This window comes from Amblyomma americanum, chromosome 1, assembly GCF_052857255.1.
Source record: "Amblyomma americanum isolate KBUSLIRL-KWMA chromosome 1, ASM5285725v1, whole genome shotgun sequence".
NCBI lineage: Eukaryota > Metazoa > Arthropoda > Arachnida > Ixodida > Ixodidae > Amblyomma > Amblyomma americanum.
In genome coordinates, this window is record NC_135497.1 from 506648245 (window position 1) to 506665167 (window position 16923).

Consider the following 16923-nt stretch of genomic DNA (forward strand, 5'->3'; position numbering starts at 1 on the left):
ACCAGCCAGCTCACTCGCAGTCAACGAAAGCTTTATTTTGCTGATAGCACAGCCCATTTTAACGTGTGTGGAAGTTATACGAACTTACAAGCCGCGTTCATGGCATTTATTCTTTACTTGGCACTATTTCTTAATATGATAGACGTCATTGGTTCATGTAGAGAGGAGTGTGCTAAATTGTGTCATTCTTGAGCGGTTGCTAGTATGGTTAGAATAGCGTACTTTATTGAGTGCGAAAAGCAACGTAAGCATGTTTAGCTCTTTTTCTTGCATGATTTGTCATAGTCTGTTTCATTAAATGGCACGTGATTGCGAACCTAACTGTTTGCAAGGAAATATTCACAGGCGGGCATTGCCCAAATTGCAGCGTACTTAAATTTTGTTTTTACCGTCGCATGACAGTGGCAAGCAAAGGATATTATAAATCACGCGGAAACAAGAATCAACACATCTAGCTGCGTCCACCGCACATAGTTTTGGAGGTGAGTATTATTTTTCGTCTTGAGCCACTGCGTCTTTCATCCACTTAAGTTGCTTGTCAGCCGATTCATTATGGGGGTAAACTAACAAACTGTCGGATAAAATACTAGCGAGATAACGAGGGTTAAGCAGTGCAACATTAGCTGGCTACATGCTGTACAGCAGGTGTGTCAACAGATGGCGAGATTATATCTGCTCGGCCGAGACAATGCCAATGCTTCTCCTATTTTCCTGACATAAGATCACGTCGGCTAGTACACACTGTCACAGACTGGCGAGTTTATTCAATGTATCACGCAGAGATCAGCGACTACAGCGCTTTCTGCTTACCACCAGTCACATATACAATACACAGTGGCAAAATATTTTTCTGGAATACGCCGTACGTCGCTAACACGAGACCGTTCACTCCGAGCGGAATTATTAAGCTGAAAGCACCAACCACTCTTGTGATTCAAAGAAACTAAAAACGGGCCAACAAGCCTCCAAAACCTGCACTCAAGACCTCTCCGCCCTTCTGTTCCACAGCTTTTGCCTACTGCGAGCCCACTAGCAGCTGCAGCGTTATCTCGTTTGCAAACAAGCAGGAGGTCTCTACCGAGTTGCAGCATTGTCAGTACCAACCGATTTGAACATTTCTGCCCCTTCTAAAGGCGCTTTCCATTTCGGAATTTTGCTGGCTGACATCTAGCCGAAATTTTCTTCGTTCTCTCTGCGTGAATTTATAGAGTAAAGAAGCTCGTTGGGTAGCACAGCTCCTATTGTCAGTTCTTCACCACCTCCCTGCTCATTACAAGTGAAGAGACGTTTGATAAAACGCTCCTAGCAGTGCCACTCAGAGGCCACTGAGTAGAGTTGTAGCTTGCTATCAGTACAGTGAAGAGCAAGGTGCGATTTATAGAACAATTCTGAATCCCGTGGTGCTGAAAACAGTGAAATCTTCAACCCTTGCCTTGCATGTTAGACCTGGACTTGCGGTTTGGTGCAAAGGAAGTAATATCTCTCCTGCTTTTCACCTGTTTACTCAGAGTGGCACTTGGTTCAGGATCAAGCGGAGCTTGTGCTTGTGCGGGACTATGCCCAGTCTCTCTTTCATTTCTTACTCACTGCCACAAAATCGCAAGAACAAAAACATCACTGTTGTGAGTGAGCAGACCTTATCACGTACATGTTAGCAGACGATGTAAATGCAACATTTTCTTGTTTTGCTGATGCAACAAACATATCGTGGTTAGTGTGCATTTCGACAATTAACCTTCATGTAAAACTTTATTTCTGCAAGGAAAATAATCTATTTGAGCTAGCTCTTGCAGGCTTGCTACAGAATGACCCAAATAGGAGACGACACGCGCCGCACCAAAAGAGTTCTGAATGCGGCGCCAATTTGGGATCATGAAGCAGAGAAGCAGGTAACCATGCTAGTTGACCGTCTAGCCACCGTACCCCAGCCTTCATGTTCCCACCAGCATGTGGTGTCATTTACACTTCTAAGAGCTCATGGCATGAAGAGCAGCTTTTAGCTGGATGGATTCGTTTAGTGCACGAACAGCAGGTGCGGACATGAACATCGCAGGAAATAAACAGGCCAGACAGGCCTACTCATCTCTGCTAGCATTAATTACATTACACACACCAGGAGAAAGCATGCACAAACTGCAGCCACTCCACTTTGCATAATCAAGAAAAAATTCTCCAGGAAGCACGAGTGCCGCACAAATTTTATCGGCACATCACTTGATGGCCTCGAACTTTGCAATTGCCACTGCACAAAACACGTTAATTTCGCATGACTAGGGGTGCCCATCTGGAAGCATCTGCTTTGCTTCGCATGGTGCAAGACGAACCTTCATGATGAGTTGAGAAAGTGACATGTATACCACTATTCTGATAAGGCAACTGGCAAGAGCATGCCACCAGATAAGCAACATCTTTGGATATTCCTAGCAGTACACTGCTACGTATTACTGAAGCGTTGCTTTGCGTACCAGCGCAGACCAGCCCATCGAGCAAGAACGGATGCAGCACATGCCAAGCCACCAGTAAACGCAACGATACACTTCAGCTGGAGCTCATGCACCTGGACACTTTTGTCCCCAACAGCCGATAGATGTGCTATGTATTGCACTGTGTAATGCAGTACAGTGCAGTGGAAATTGTAAGAGACCTTGGAAGCACTGACAGACCATTTTAGACCGTTGATAACTGAAATAAAAGATAGCTCTTCATACTAAATATTTCGCAACCATGTGGCATGACCCACCAGTGAGCCACTGGTGAAGCCAGCTTCTTTGAACTGCCAACAGATGGCAATAGTAATATGGCATGTGTGCTTGTCGTGGACCCTTTGAAGAATCCGAGCTGCTCTACAGGTTCACCACGTCACTCAATATTTGTGGCCGCAGAGCTTGCACACATGACGTTGACCCACCGGTGAACATGTGAAGAAGTCCAGCACTTTATACTTTCAGGCGCAGCTTGTTATTTCCACCTGAACAGGACATTCAACCTAAACAGAATATGCAAGCTTCAAGAAGGCCAATTCGCTAGTTTTTTAGTAGATCTTGCCATGTTCGTCAGTTTGTTTCAAGTATCTTCCGATGTTTGTGCCAAGAGAAATAAATAAATAAAAATAAATCAAACAAACATTGCCGTGACTGGGAGTCAAACCCGTGGAGGTGCAAACGGATCAGCTTCGCTGGCCAGTGCTCCAGAGAGCTAGGCCATCGTCGTCATCAACTTCCATCTGTGGTGTGAAGACAGAGAATTCTCTGTTTTCATCATCGTTATTGTTCACGAAATTCTGCATTCGCACATTTATAGAATATGGACAAAAATTCTGTTATTTTTTTACAGGCACATACAAAATTTCACACAAAGTGCCTCAATGGTTGAAAATTTGTCAAATGAACTGCCGAGGTATCGTGGAATGACTTTGTTTTGAAGATGCATGCTGCGCTAAAAATTCAGAAAAAAAATTACTGCCAATTTGCGTAGTTAATCAAATGCAAAGTAGGTGCACTAGTACTGCTTACCCCTGCTATACTTTTATAAGTGATGCAAAGTGCACTGACGTTCTACGAGGCCGCTCCGCCTTATCAGCGGCTAAGGCGCGGGACGAGGTGTAGGGGCGGCTTGCATGAAGCAAATAAGTCTTATTCCCAGTCTTATCTTATTCGCAGTGTAAATTCTCTCTCGGTTTTGAGAAAAGGAAAGGCGCACAGCTAGTTCACTTTGTTCGTGGACACCTCAAGCGCGCCACGGACACCACATAAAACTATGAGTTACCAAGCTTTTACCGAGAGAGGTGCACGCCGGCCCAGGCTTCGGACTGCCATCCAATCGGTGAAGTTCGCGACTGCAGCTAGAAGCGCTACGCACTAAAATTACGGAGGGCACTTAAGACTGTTTAAGTGTTTTGAATGCGAACGCATTATCTCATAGTGAGCTTTGCTGCAATGTTAATTATAGATTCCTTCCTTTTTAATGACACACCAACTCATTAGCATACAATTGAAGGAAACGCTTACACTAGGTGCACCTTTATTTGCCAAGACGTAACACGGTATTGTGGCCTATGGGTTGTGTGCTTGCCCAGCAATCTGAAGGTTCTCAGTTTAATTCGCTGCACTTGTTTTCCTTGCTGTAGACATCACTATATTACGACCTGCTGTTGATGTCATGCGAGAGCATGATGACGTCACTGAGGAATTTCGTGCATGCCAAGGACAGTGACGAACGCCAGCTTTTGTGCTAATGGGAATTGTAATGCTTTCGCACTAAAGTACAGATAACTGCATTGCAAAATTTATGGTCAAGAAAAAGGCAGTGGATGTGCTACCAATTGATGGAGACCACAGCGCGAAAAGAATGAAGACAAGAAGAAACACACAAGACAGAATTGGCACTGAACTATGCACAAACTGTGTACAAACTGTGCACCTACTAGCCCAGACGGAAATCATTATGTGCTATCAAGCTCACTGTTTTGGCAAATATTATTTACTGCATTCACTAGTTGGCATAAAAACCACCCTGTATGCGACATGACGGATGCTAAATTCACCAGAAACAAAGAAATTACTGCTAGCTGCAGCACACCCAGAAAAAGCTGCCAGATTGGTTTGTACACAACTGTGTAAATAGTGCTTTCAAGTGTTAATGTAATTCCTTGCACCTGTGAGGCCCACGCATAATGTATGACCATGCTATGCAAGCAATGCCCTAATCGACTCAAAATTAATGCACCTGCAGGAATTAGACAGATGACCTACATTTGAGGGCAAAATTACTGGGGGTTTCTAGGGGGATGTTTGGAAGTTCTGGATGTTTGAAATTGGTGCAAAAGAGGTGCAGCACCTTGCACAACACACGACAGTTCTTGCAAGGAGGAAATGCTGGTACATGACGAGAGAAAAAAATAAATATGAAAGTAACGGGGCAGAATGGCTCTCTCTCATTTATGCTTTCCTCCGACCAACTTGTTGCCTGTAGTGTCCCCTTTTAGCTGAAACAGGGCAAGGACTCTGAAGGTACTCCAATACGATTTAAAACCTTGAAGCCAAGCAGGCATACTCCCAACAAAGCTCTTACCGAACAAACTTCGTCATTTCATCTAGCCGCGATGTCCTTGATTTGATCACCTGAAATGCAGGAGGCCAAAAAGTACTGCATTAAGAAATAAGCCTATTAACAAAAGTCTTGTAAAAAACTGGATGCATACAACAAAACAGGGAGACACTGAATACAAGCCCTGTACCTGATATGCGGCAGCAACTTCGTCATTCCCTAACAGAGTGATAAACAATACCAGCCAGGTGCATATTTTGCACTACCTCAAAGGGAGAGCACAGCACACAAGATTTGTGAAAGCATGAACAAACTCTCCTCCATTGTTAAACATTTTCAAAGAACAGTTAATGACCACATAATGCCAAGCTTTTTAAAAGCGCAAAAGAGTAAGTCTTTATGATGGCTATTATGTTATAAAACAAGCTGTGCAAAGCACTATCAGACCTTCCAGCCTTACTCCACAGCTTTCATACTAAGTAGAACCTCTCTATAGTGGCAAGGCTGCTCGACCAGCAAAAATTCTTCCTATATCAGTGTCTTTATAATATCAGTTGTTGGTAACGACATCGCTCTCGGCAAGGATGCAGTCTGGTAATTTGGCCACTTAGTAAACTTGTGATGATCTAGAAAAACAAGCGCTTGGAAATACACTAGGATGGAAAATTGGACGAGTTAGAGTAGTTGCATGTTGGAAAAATAGCGCAAAAAGGACAACAAAACAAATGGGACCACAAGACCGCTTTCTCACAGCTTGATATTATTGGGAAGGCTACAGAATATACACTATGAAAACAGGCAACAAAAAACATAAAAAGGAAGAGAAAGGTAAAAAAAATTGAAGAGACAATGAATTGTGGAAAAAGCAAGTCTGAAAAAAGCATACAAAACACGTGTATGGAAGCATTACTCTTTGACAAATGACTCAAGGTAAGCAATCTTATTTTTGTCAAGGTAATAGATTCCTCTTCCTTTTTATATTTTTTTGTTGCCTGTTTCGACTATACATTCTGTAGCGATTCAAATAAAGTTCAGTTGAGAGAAAGCGCTCGTTTGTGCCCCCTTTCTTTCATTGCCATCCTTTTTGCACTATTTTTCCAACATGCAACTTGGAAATATCTCCCATCCTGCTCCACTCATCCAATTAACCTATAGATGCCCTACATTACATTAACCTATATATTGACCGATATACGTCCTATATGTAGGACGCTGTCTTTTTGCGCAGTAACTCTAAACGTTTAAAAGCTTGCCCCAGCTAGCGTAGGTTCCAGAGTATCTAAACTTTTCTTGTGCAATTTCTGAAATTCGATCCCATTGACTACATTATATTTCTGCAAGAGAAACAAATAATTTTTGGGCACTGTCATAAGAAAAGTACCATGCGTGATGAGAAATGTGATTTTAAAGTCGGTGTAAAATTTTTGAAGCTTTACCACACGTAACAGGTGGTGAATTTGCCCAGTATCCTACATTGCAGGATGGCTCAAAAGTCAGTGTTGAGAAAAATATTACCACCGATAAAAAGAAGATTTTGAATTGTGACGTGAAATAAACATTTTATATCGCAAAATATTTTAATTCTTTCAAATTTCTAAGTTCTGGCATACATGGGTTAAGTGCTAATTGTTTATTTTCAGGTATCACATTTCATGTTAGCACGATTTTTGGTTTCATCCAAGTTGTAGAATTACCATATCTATACACCCAGCCACGAATATAACGTGAAGGGGAAATTTGACTCCAATGAAAATGAAAGCGCTGCGTGAACATGGGGCTATCTTCCATGGCCTCAGTGTCATTTAAGAGGCAATAATTAAGAAGCATGCGCAGCTAAACCCCCTGCTGCTTGCCACCACTGCTGCTTTGTGCTTCACGCAGTCTGGTGCTGCTAACGTTAATCCCACTTTTGTAGCGAGAGGTACGCTGGGCTACCACTCGAGCATTTCGTGATGGCTGGGAGAGGAAAGTTGTGCGCACGCACCGTTACCATGGCAGCTGCAGAGGAGCAGCAGGTGCACTGTACGCTTCGTTGCCACACACCGCTCTATCACCCGAACCGCGCATCCCATGCGCAGCATTGCATAAAAGGCGGAGATGTAATGGGCAGCTGTATCATCACAACGTTTGACATGGATGCACAAAAGGACAGTCCAGCCGCTGCTAAATGGCGGTATAGACAAGAGAAGATTAACTCTTCCGATCCAGAGGTCGTCGCCTGGCACTTGGCTACTCAACAAAGAGAGACTGAGCCCCAGAAGGCGAAGAGAACAGCGGAGGTGCCCGAACAGAGAGAGGAACGCCTTGCCAAACGGAGATGCCAGACTGCCGAGTGTAATAGACGGCGCATAGCTGCCGAGATGGAGCCCAATGTCTCTCATTGCTAAACATACAGTGACCACAACAAGCTCAGCCAGGGAAACATACCTCTCACTACGTATATTCTGGCATAGGCGAGCTAAGCCACTGCCAATTTTTTTTTCTTTCCGTACACCTCACTGCTTTTTTGCTGCCTTTCCTTTCTCAGCGGCCCGTGCTGCCTTCTTTCCACGTTCATAGCTAGCTTTTCTTTGTGCACACCGCATTGCCTCACGACCCCAAGGCCTTCAAAGGCTGGCTTCTCCTTGCAATCATGAGAATGGTGGTTAAGCCATCTCAAAGAGCACCGTTGCACTGCAGCTGACTGTTAACCTCGAGATTATGCTGTTGCATGTCTCTTGCTCCAAGACGTTCTTGATCAGGGTCTCAAAACACTCTCCCAGTTTCACCTTTTAGTGCCAGCTTCACGAAGCAGCTTCACCAATAGAGTAGTTTTACAACTGAAATTGGCCAAAAAGTTACATATGCAGACGGCACTCATTCTTTATTTTAGTACTACTACTTTGCAGAAAGGAAAAGAGGCAGGGCCCCTTTATCTGCATTACCTTCAGGCAGACGTCAGCTGCCTTCAAGAGGGCTTAAGGAGCGAGGCGCTGTACAACTCTTTCTGTCGGCAATAGCCTGCTCTAAATTGTGCTTCACTTCTGCCACATCTATTTCAATATTTTCTACAGCCCTTGTGGCAGTAAAAACATAGGCTTTTTGCAGTGAAAGTTCAGTGCTGAAATGCTGCTGGCGAAAGCTTTTAAAGAAACAAAAAGTTGACGGTGAAAGGCGGTGTTCGCAACCTCAATGGGAGCAGCCGTGTTTCTTAACTGAGTAGAGGGACAAGGTGGTGTGCTTAATCTGCCGTCAGACTGTGTCTGCGCCGAAGGAGTACAACGTGCGACCTGTCATCATGACAAGTATGGTGTATTAACTGGAAAGGTCCGTGATGACAAAATCAATCAACTGAAGTCGTCACTCTGAAAAGAGCCAGTTTTTTTCCAACAACCTGCCAAAACAGCGGAAAAGGTGACAGCAAGCTTCATTATTTCCCATCTAATTGCAAAACCTGGAAAACCTTTCGCCGATGGGCTATTTGCAAAAAACTCTTTGCTTGAAGCCACAGGTGCTATCTGTTCCAGCATGAAACAGGAATTCGAAAAGATAAGCCTTTCTTCCAATACGGTTGCGGAGAGAATTACTGAGATAGGCCACGACATTGAAAACACCTTAATGAACCAATGTTGGGACTTCGAAGCCTTTTCTCTCGCCACTGAAAAAAGCACTGACATTACATATGATGCCCAGTGTATCATCATCATTAGGGGCATATATACAAAAATCTCAATGTGACAGAAAGACTACTAGACATTGTCCCAATGAAATGCACGATTACAGAGGCGGACATCATTTTGATGCTTGGAGTTGAATGCGTCAGCTTGCAATGAGAGTGGATAGTGTGTATGACAACCGACAGTGCTGCACCAATAATCGGAAGCAGGAGCAGTCGTGTAAGACGTTAACGAACAAAGCTTGAAGGGCTCGGAGTCACTGCACAGTTTGTGGCAGTGCACCTAATCTTACACCAAGAAGCAGTATGAAGCAAGACATTGAATATGAAATCTGTCATGGACATTGTGTACGTCACAGTGAACTTCATCAGTTTGTAGCGACCCACGCGGCCGGCAGTGGCGAAATGCCAAAAAGGACGAAGTGTTCCCAGCAAGCGCTGGATAGAATGCTCGGGACCTTGGCCAGGGCCGGACGCTGCCATTGCCACTCCACAGCTATCTCCTCTCCGGCAGCCCTCAATAAATGCAACCGCAGTCGGCTTCCTGGGCGACCTCCACATTGTGGTGACCCATCGAGCCGCACTTTCCTCCTCAGCTGCATTCCAGGATGGCGGGCTGGCAGGATCCAGCCTCAAGGTGTCGGCGAGTGGTTTGCTCATTTCGAGGATCCGCTGTACCTGATTGGTATCACCATCCAGCCATTCAAACACGCAGTCCTTAGTGATATCCTCCAGTCCAACCTGCTGTGCCGACTCGCCTGCCCTGCCTTGTGCTGCCGGCCATGCGATGAGATGCGCGCGGCCGTCTTGGCGGACTTCGGCGTCTGCTACGTCCCACTGCCGTTCTACGACGCTGCAGACCCACTTTCGCCGCCCTCAGTAGCTGGCCCAGCACCAGCCTCGCTCACGCAGCCTTCGTCAGAACCTCGCCCGCCTCGGCTGCCCCGGGCCGCCTACCCACCACTCCTGCCCGGCATCTCTGGCCCGCTGGTCCCTCTCCACGACAAAGCAGGTGGGCTCAGCACAAGCTTGGCCGCATGTCCTGCACCCACAATTGCCCTCTGCGCTTCTTTGGACCTGCCTCCTTGCACTTCTTCGTGTCTGCCTGCTACCTCGTCGAATGATGCCTCTGCTACGCCTCATTGCAAGAGTTCCCACCCAGAGACACATTTGGCCCAGTACCCACCACTGCCATTGTCGCCACAGCCTCCTGACGACAAGGAATGCTCTGCGGCCATATGCGTGTTGCGTTTTTCAGCATCTCCATCTGCCTCGTCACAACAGCCAACACCTCTTCAGGCCTCTGCACAGATGTCGAAGACGCGGCCAGCAGATGCTAAAGAGGTCTCGGCCAAATCCACACCTGCTAGCCGCACTTCCAGCTCCTGCCAAAGTCCACAGTGCACTTACAGTCACAAGAAGCTGGATGAAAAGGCCAAACCGGTGACAGCAGTGCCAAGCACGGCGATTACCACCCGCCTTACTTAGCCTGAAAAGGACACTGAACCGATGCCTGTGCCTCTCCTCAAGCCCAATCAGGCCAGTGATGTGACCCTTCTTGCTCCCCACCGGTGTTAGCATCTTCAAAGCAGCGTGACAATACTGGCTCGGCCGCCGCCAAATGCAAGTTCAACGGAAGACCATCGCCCACACCCTCTCGGCTATAGCACATACAGGTTGCAACCACGCTGCAGCTTCATCAGCAGCCATCAAGCACAATGCCTAGGCTGACCTGGCCAGCGGACATTCTTCCGGTTGCTGTCGCGGCACTGAGGGCGCCTCCGATTGCCGCTACCTCGCCGGCGTTCCCCTTCATGACCTGCTCTGCGCCAGTGGCACGGCCGCTGCTCATGCGTCCGCCCGACGCGTTCAAGGCAATCAGTTTGTGGCTGGCTGTGAGCGTGTCCCAGCAGCCACATGCAGGCCACCCCGGCCATTTCCCTGCCTCGCAACTCGCTGCACCTCCCATAGCCGCCCGCCTGGGTATCGGGCAGCTCGGCCCGGCAACCGCTGCTGGAATCTCGGGACCCGCAGCACACCTGACTCCCTCTGCTGCGCAGTTTCTCATGCGCCAGCTGTTAATTGCTGCACCAGACCCGCCAGCACTGCCATACTCAAACATGTGCTTCATACTTGTGTACACGTACAACTAGGTACTCCACGTCCCTTGACGCCCCCTGAAACCTCGGCCACAGCGCCACAGCCAGAGTCGCATGCCTGAGTCACGCCTTCGGACCCCGGACAGCCTCCACGACTCCTGACACATACCGACTGATTGTATAGGAGGGGAGCCCTGTAGCGACCCGCGCAGCCAGTAATAGCAAAATGCCAAAAAAGACGAAGTGCCTTCAGCACGCACTGGATAGAACGCTTGAAACCTTGGCCAGGGCCGGACGCTGCCGCCGCCGCTCCACAGCTACCTCCGTTCTGGCAGCCTTCAATAAATGTGGCTGCGGTCGCCTTCTTGGGTGACCTCCACAGGTTCAAGAGCGCTCAACCACCATCCGTTCACCTCCCTGTTACAAGAGGAAGAATGCAATCATAAGGAGATCCTATACCACATGAACGTGAACTGGTTGAGCCACAGAAAAGTGCTGAAGAGATTTTTTGACCCCAGAGAAGAAATCGACAACTTCTTGAAGGAGAAAAATAACTTGATTGCTCAGCTGTCAGTTGAGAAGTGGCTTCGTTCTCTTGCATTTCTCACAGACATAAGTGATCACCTAAACATCTTGAATGTAAAACCTCAGGGAAAACAAAAAATCGTAACAAAAATGAGGGAGGGCGTTCGTTTCGTACATTTGACGCCAAATTCAACTCTGGCAGCGCCAGATAAAAGTGAATAAACTGAACCACTTTCCAACTCGCAAGTCACTAGGACATGCTGCCCCAAAAATCTTGGGATGTTTTCGCCGATTTTCTCTGCAAAAAGAAAATTCAAAATTCAGTTTCAAGACATTCGCAGTGTCTCCAAACAGTTCAAAATTTTCTTCGCTGTGAGAGTCGACGATGTTGAGCCCAAGTTGGAAACAGAGCTCTAAATTCAAGCAAGCACCACATTACGACAGAAGTTTGAAGAAGACATAGGTGTCCCAGAGTTTTACACTTTTTTAGATAAGAAAATTTTTTCAACGCTGCGGCACCAAGCAACAAAGATCATTGCCATGTTTGGGAGCACATACTTGTGCGAGCATCTCTTCTCTTTATTGAAAGTGAACAAATCTGTTCCATGTTCAAGGATGACCGACGACTCTAACACTTCTTTTAGCCCTGATGAAGTGGCAGGCATCATCAGCCAGAGAAAAGACTCTAAACTCCAACATTGATGCCTTGTACCAAAAGCCCCAAAGGTGCACTAGAACATGAAATGAACTGCCATGCTGCAAACATGTGCTTCATACTTGTGTACACATGCACAACTAGGTATGACCACTACCCATCACTTTACATATGAGCAAGACCAGATTAAAAATAACAAAAGCTATAAGATGGAACTGTTTACGTTGCAAACAGACCACACAGGAGCACAAAAAGAAAGATTATACCAGCAGACTACTTTCCAGAACAACATGCCCTGCCAATCATGCTTACAGTGACAACTCCCAAATGATAAAACTCGTGCAGTGCCTGACCTAGCCTTCAGGTCATCAAAACCTCTGAACCCAAAAGCAATACAGTCGAACCTCGATATAACGAACCTCAATGTAACCAAATTCATAATGTAACGCATTTTTTTAATTTCCCAATCACTTCCCCATTGAAAACCATGTATTTTTTTTTGCAATTTAACAAAGTAATTTTGTGCCGCACTTTCGATGTAATGAAGTCCTTGCTCATCGCATGCATGTGCCAGCAGCGACCTTGACAATCGGATGAGAGCTAAAATTTCAGCCGATACAAAACGCATTTTGTATTTGCCCTTTTACGCATTAATTTTGCCGGCAGTCACGGGAATCTGAGAGCGAAACAAAATGATGATGATAGGAACTTACTGCCGCGCCATCTGTCGTGCGCATACAAAACCCGCAGCATGGAAGTTTCAGGAAGCGTCATGCCATGACGCCACTGGCCAGTCGAAGACTCGGAACGTGAAGCACAAACCGGAAATACGTGTGCGTGAGGCCTGAGGAGGCTGCCAAAGCGAGTCACTTTGTTGTTGAGTGAGCTCGCTTTACTAAAGCCTATGAACAGCAGCAGCGTTTTTTCGATTTGGCTTCGTTCATCGTGCAGAGTGTTTTCTGTTCAAGATGAGCGCTCCTCGCAAGAGAAAAGTTTTGTCTATGGACATGAAAGCCAAGGTCATCACTGAAGTAATGAACCACGAAAAGAAGACTGTTGCCGAAAGGTATGGACTTCCGCAGAGTTCACTGTCTATGATTTTGAAATTGAAAGACAGGCAGCATTATGACTGCCGCTAGTGCAAGTGGCTCAGGCCTGCAGCAGAAAAGATTAAAGGAGGCAAGCTACATCGACGTAGAAAAAGCCCTCTTCACATGGTTTTTGGATATGCGTGCCAAAAACATGCCGTTTAGCGGTGCCATTCTACAACAGAAGGCCCTGAACTTCGCTTGCATTCTTGGGTGCGACAACTTCAAGGCCAGGAGCGGGTGGCTGCAATGATTTAAGGAGAGCCACAACATTGTTGGAAAGGTGGCCAGCGGCGAGTCGGCAGAAGCGAACGAGATTGGAGCAGACGACTGGCTGCGCTATCATGTCCCGGGCATATTGGCACGTTTCGATGTCGCCGACATTTACAATGCCGACAAGACAGCATTTTTCTATCGGCTGGTGCCAAAGAAAACATTGGCTCCACGAAATGAAAAGTGCCATGGTGGCAAAGCAGCCAACGTGAATAGTAGCGATAAACGCGTGCCATTCGTAATTGGAACAAGTGAGAAGCCACGCTGCTTTAGCGGCAAGAAAACAATGCCGGTGAAATACACGTCAAACACGAAGGCGTGGATGACGTGGGATTTGCTCACGAAATGGCTAAAGGACATGGATGGTGAAATGCGCAAGCAGGAAAGATGCGTCTGCCTACTTGTGGACAATGGCTCCGCGCATCATGTTCAAGACTGTGCGCTCCCTAACAATCAGCTCGAATATTTTCCTGCACCTCCCTGATACAACCACTAGACCCGGGTATTATTAACAGCGTCAAGTGCTCGTACCGAAAGCGGGTCATTGAAAGGCTGCTGCTCAACATTGAGCTCAAAAGAGAGACTAAAATCGACCTGTTCATAGCCTTGCAGATGCTATCGCGGCCATGGGAGTCGATGAGCAGCGAGATTATAACGAACTGCTTCAAAAAGGCGGGCTTCAAGGATATCATGAACTCAAACCAAGAACTGGGTTGCGAAGCGAATGATGACTACGAAAGCATGCCATCCACATCCAGCACAGACCTCGGTGACTCGTGGCAGCTGCTCTGCGATCAGGGTGGTGCTCCTAGCGACGTGACGCTTGAGGACTTTGTTTTCAGTGACGCTTGTGCTCTTACAACCAAAGAGCTGGATGATGAGACAATAATTCAAAGTGTCACCGACACGGGAATGGAGGTCGACGACTCTGACCAAGACGCCCATGTGGCAAGCAACGCGCCTACACTGACGCAAGTCATGGATGCGCTGGATGTCCTGCGTGCGTACGTGGGCGCGCAGTCACATGAGCAGGCTTTGGTGCCCTGTCAACATAGGAGCGCCTTATAACGCCGACGTTTATTAAAAAGCGGCAAATGAAATTGACGGAGTTCTTTGCTGCCACATGAACTGGATCGACTGCATGTACTCCGCAAAGTTCCAATAAACATTTTTTGCATTCATGAAACAGCGTCGTAATTCCATGAATAACACGACCATTGAGTTAATAAGCCGAATTTTCTTGCAGCATCCGTTTTTTTGCGTGCAATGTCCTCGTAGAAAAATATGTCTTTAGTGTTGACGAACTTTAATGGAGCTAGTGTGGCTGTCCGTTTAAAGCAGGTGAGCGGCGAAAAAGAAAAAAACGTGCCCTGGTTGATACAGTGAATAAAATAAAGTGCAGAGCAGGAAAAGCGACATAATTAAGCACTGATAGAAACTGTTCACTTAACCGTCACACAAGTGTTCACCAAGCGCTTCGTCGCGAGCACAAACCCACCATCTGCAAGAACGAGCCACGATTGCCACGCCCAAGGTAGCCGCGCTGGCTTGAGTGATGTGAATGTTGTTTTTTTTTTCTCTGCAAATGTTTAATGCTGCTGATGATGATCATACCAGTGGTGACATCTTGAGGCGGCTTTGAGAACTAGGTGCTTCGCACGTTCTTTGCTATGTGCACACGGAGCAAAATGATGCTGTCGCATCAGTTTGCTATCACTCATTATGCCCCTAATATAGAAAAAAACATCCGGTGCCCTCATTAGCGCTACTATTACTAGATTTTCTTGCGTGTTTCCTCAATAAGTGATTTAGAACTTCCCATCAACTAGCACTGTTCCACGAACCAGTTATACTTTATTTGGACAGCTGAAACATGGGAACCTCGAGGTAGCGAAATTCGCGATGTAACGTAATTTTCAGCTGCAAGTAGGACTTCGCTATATCGAGGTTCTACTGTAAACCATTGCAAAGCACTAAAGGATCACTGGTACACCAACAAACCCATCAAAAAGAGATTACACATTTCCTTGAAACTTTGAAAGACAGATAAAGCAGCACCTTACCATGAGCACCTCAGGGTCAGTCTGAATTTCATTCTTCCATTCATACCTGGCAGAGAACATTTATTTTTTATTTATTAGCAAATACTGATATCCCATGACATTGGGACATTGTAGGAGTGGGCACAGAAATTTTCACATAAGAAACACAACATAAACGTTAAGAAAGTACATGAATAGGTAACTGTCACAGAAGCTAATAGCCGGACAGTTGACGTAAAGTGCCATCTAAATTATTCCATGATTTAACTGTAAAAATAAAAAAAAATGAAAATTTAAAGCAGTCCAAAACTGACAAACGGCAAGACATTAAGCGGGTTAGAACAGCGAGTGACATGTGATGGAGAAATGGCAAAAGAGAAGGGGAGAAATCAATTTCCTTGTTGGTAGTGTTGTCAAGAAAGATAATACGTTCACACATGTGTCGGTGCGAACTTCAGCAAGGAAGCTAATACTAGCACAAAGAGACAGAGGGCAAACACAACAGCTTTGGCGGTCTTTCGTATGTGCAATTTAAGCATATACGGGTACCTAATTTACCACCGTTTCAGTAACCAATGTCATTTTGGCCACCTCTCGTATCCTGCCAGTTGCCACCACCACCATAGAATCCAGAGAGCAACCATTAGCACATTTTTCCTTTCCATCAGCACATCCTATTGCAACATGCTATTGCAACAAAAGATTCGGTGCAAAGGTGAACTTGGTGGCTGACACCATGGTTTGATAATATTTAAAGCAGTAGTGCATACAGATTGCATTATTTTATTGACTGTATTGACTGTACTGACTGTTTTATCACATCAGCCTGCATTCACCTCAATTTGATGCTTGAACCAACTACTATGTTTGTCCAGATTGGGCCGACAGTATGTGCAAATAAACAAGCATCAAATGTTTGCAATAGCTGTGGCTAATGCATGTGCAAAGTGGGATTAGCTGCACTGTGCCATGCACACTAATGAAACCAGAGCTCCTACAAATCTGCACTGGGTTGGGTATAATACAGGAGTCTTGTAGCAAGGTGACTATGAATACTATTATTTAAGGCTCTCGAAATATTGAACTTCTAGATTCCATACGCTTGAACACAATAGGCAAAAATAATGATGAACAGGATGAAAAATCAAACAGCACACAATCATTAAAACCAGCAAATTGAACACTTTAGAATAAGAATTACTGTTTAACAATTTTAGCAGGCCCTCATCCCAATAATACCTTGATTCAACCTCTGCCAAGTCTTTAAAAATGGGTTTCAATGTCCCAAAGTCAACTCGGCTTTTCTTAATGCGTGATATGTTCAACTAAAGCCTCCCGATGCATTGTCTTCTTCTGTACTAAATCTTGCACTGACTGTGAAAAAAAATTAAGTTCCAAGACTGCAGCAGTCCTTTTACCCCCAAATAACCAAAATATCTAATCATGCATGGCTGGACAGTAAGGTTTCAATTCAAAATTCTTATTAGTGGAAACCAGATAATTCTTGATGTTTCCATAATATTTTACAAAAGCTGCTAAT

General features: G+C 45.7%; 1 protein-coding gene across 4 annotated transcripts in view; it reads right to left on the bottom strand.

The window, feature by feature from the left end:
- Positions 1-16923, bottom strand: part of LOC144116154 (protein CutA homolog) — a 41593-nt gene that overhangs the window by 9642 nt on the left and 15028 nt on the right. For all 4 annotated transcript variants that reach the window (XM_077650860.1, XM_077650862.1, XM_077650861.1 and 1 more), the window contains 2 exons: positions 15405-15450; positions 5071-5120 (listed from right to left, as the gene is read on the bottom strand). In XM_077650860.1, coding sequence (XP_077506986.1) covers positions 5071-5120; positions 15405-15450 — 96 coding nt within the window. The remainder of the gene's footprint in view (positions 1-5070; positions 5121-15404; positions 15451-16923) is intronic.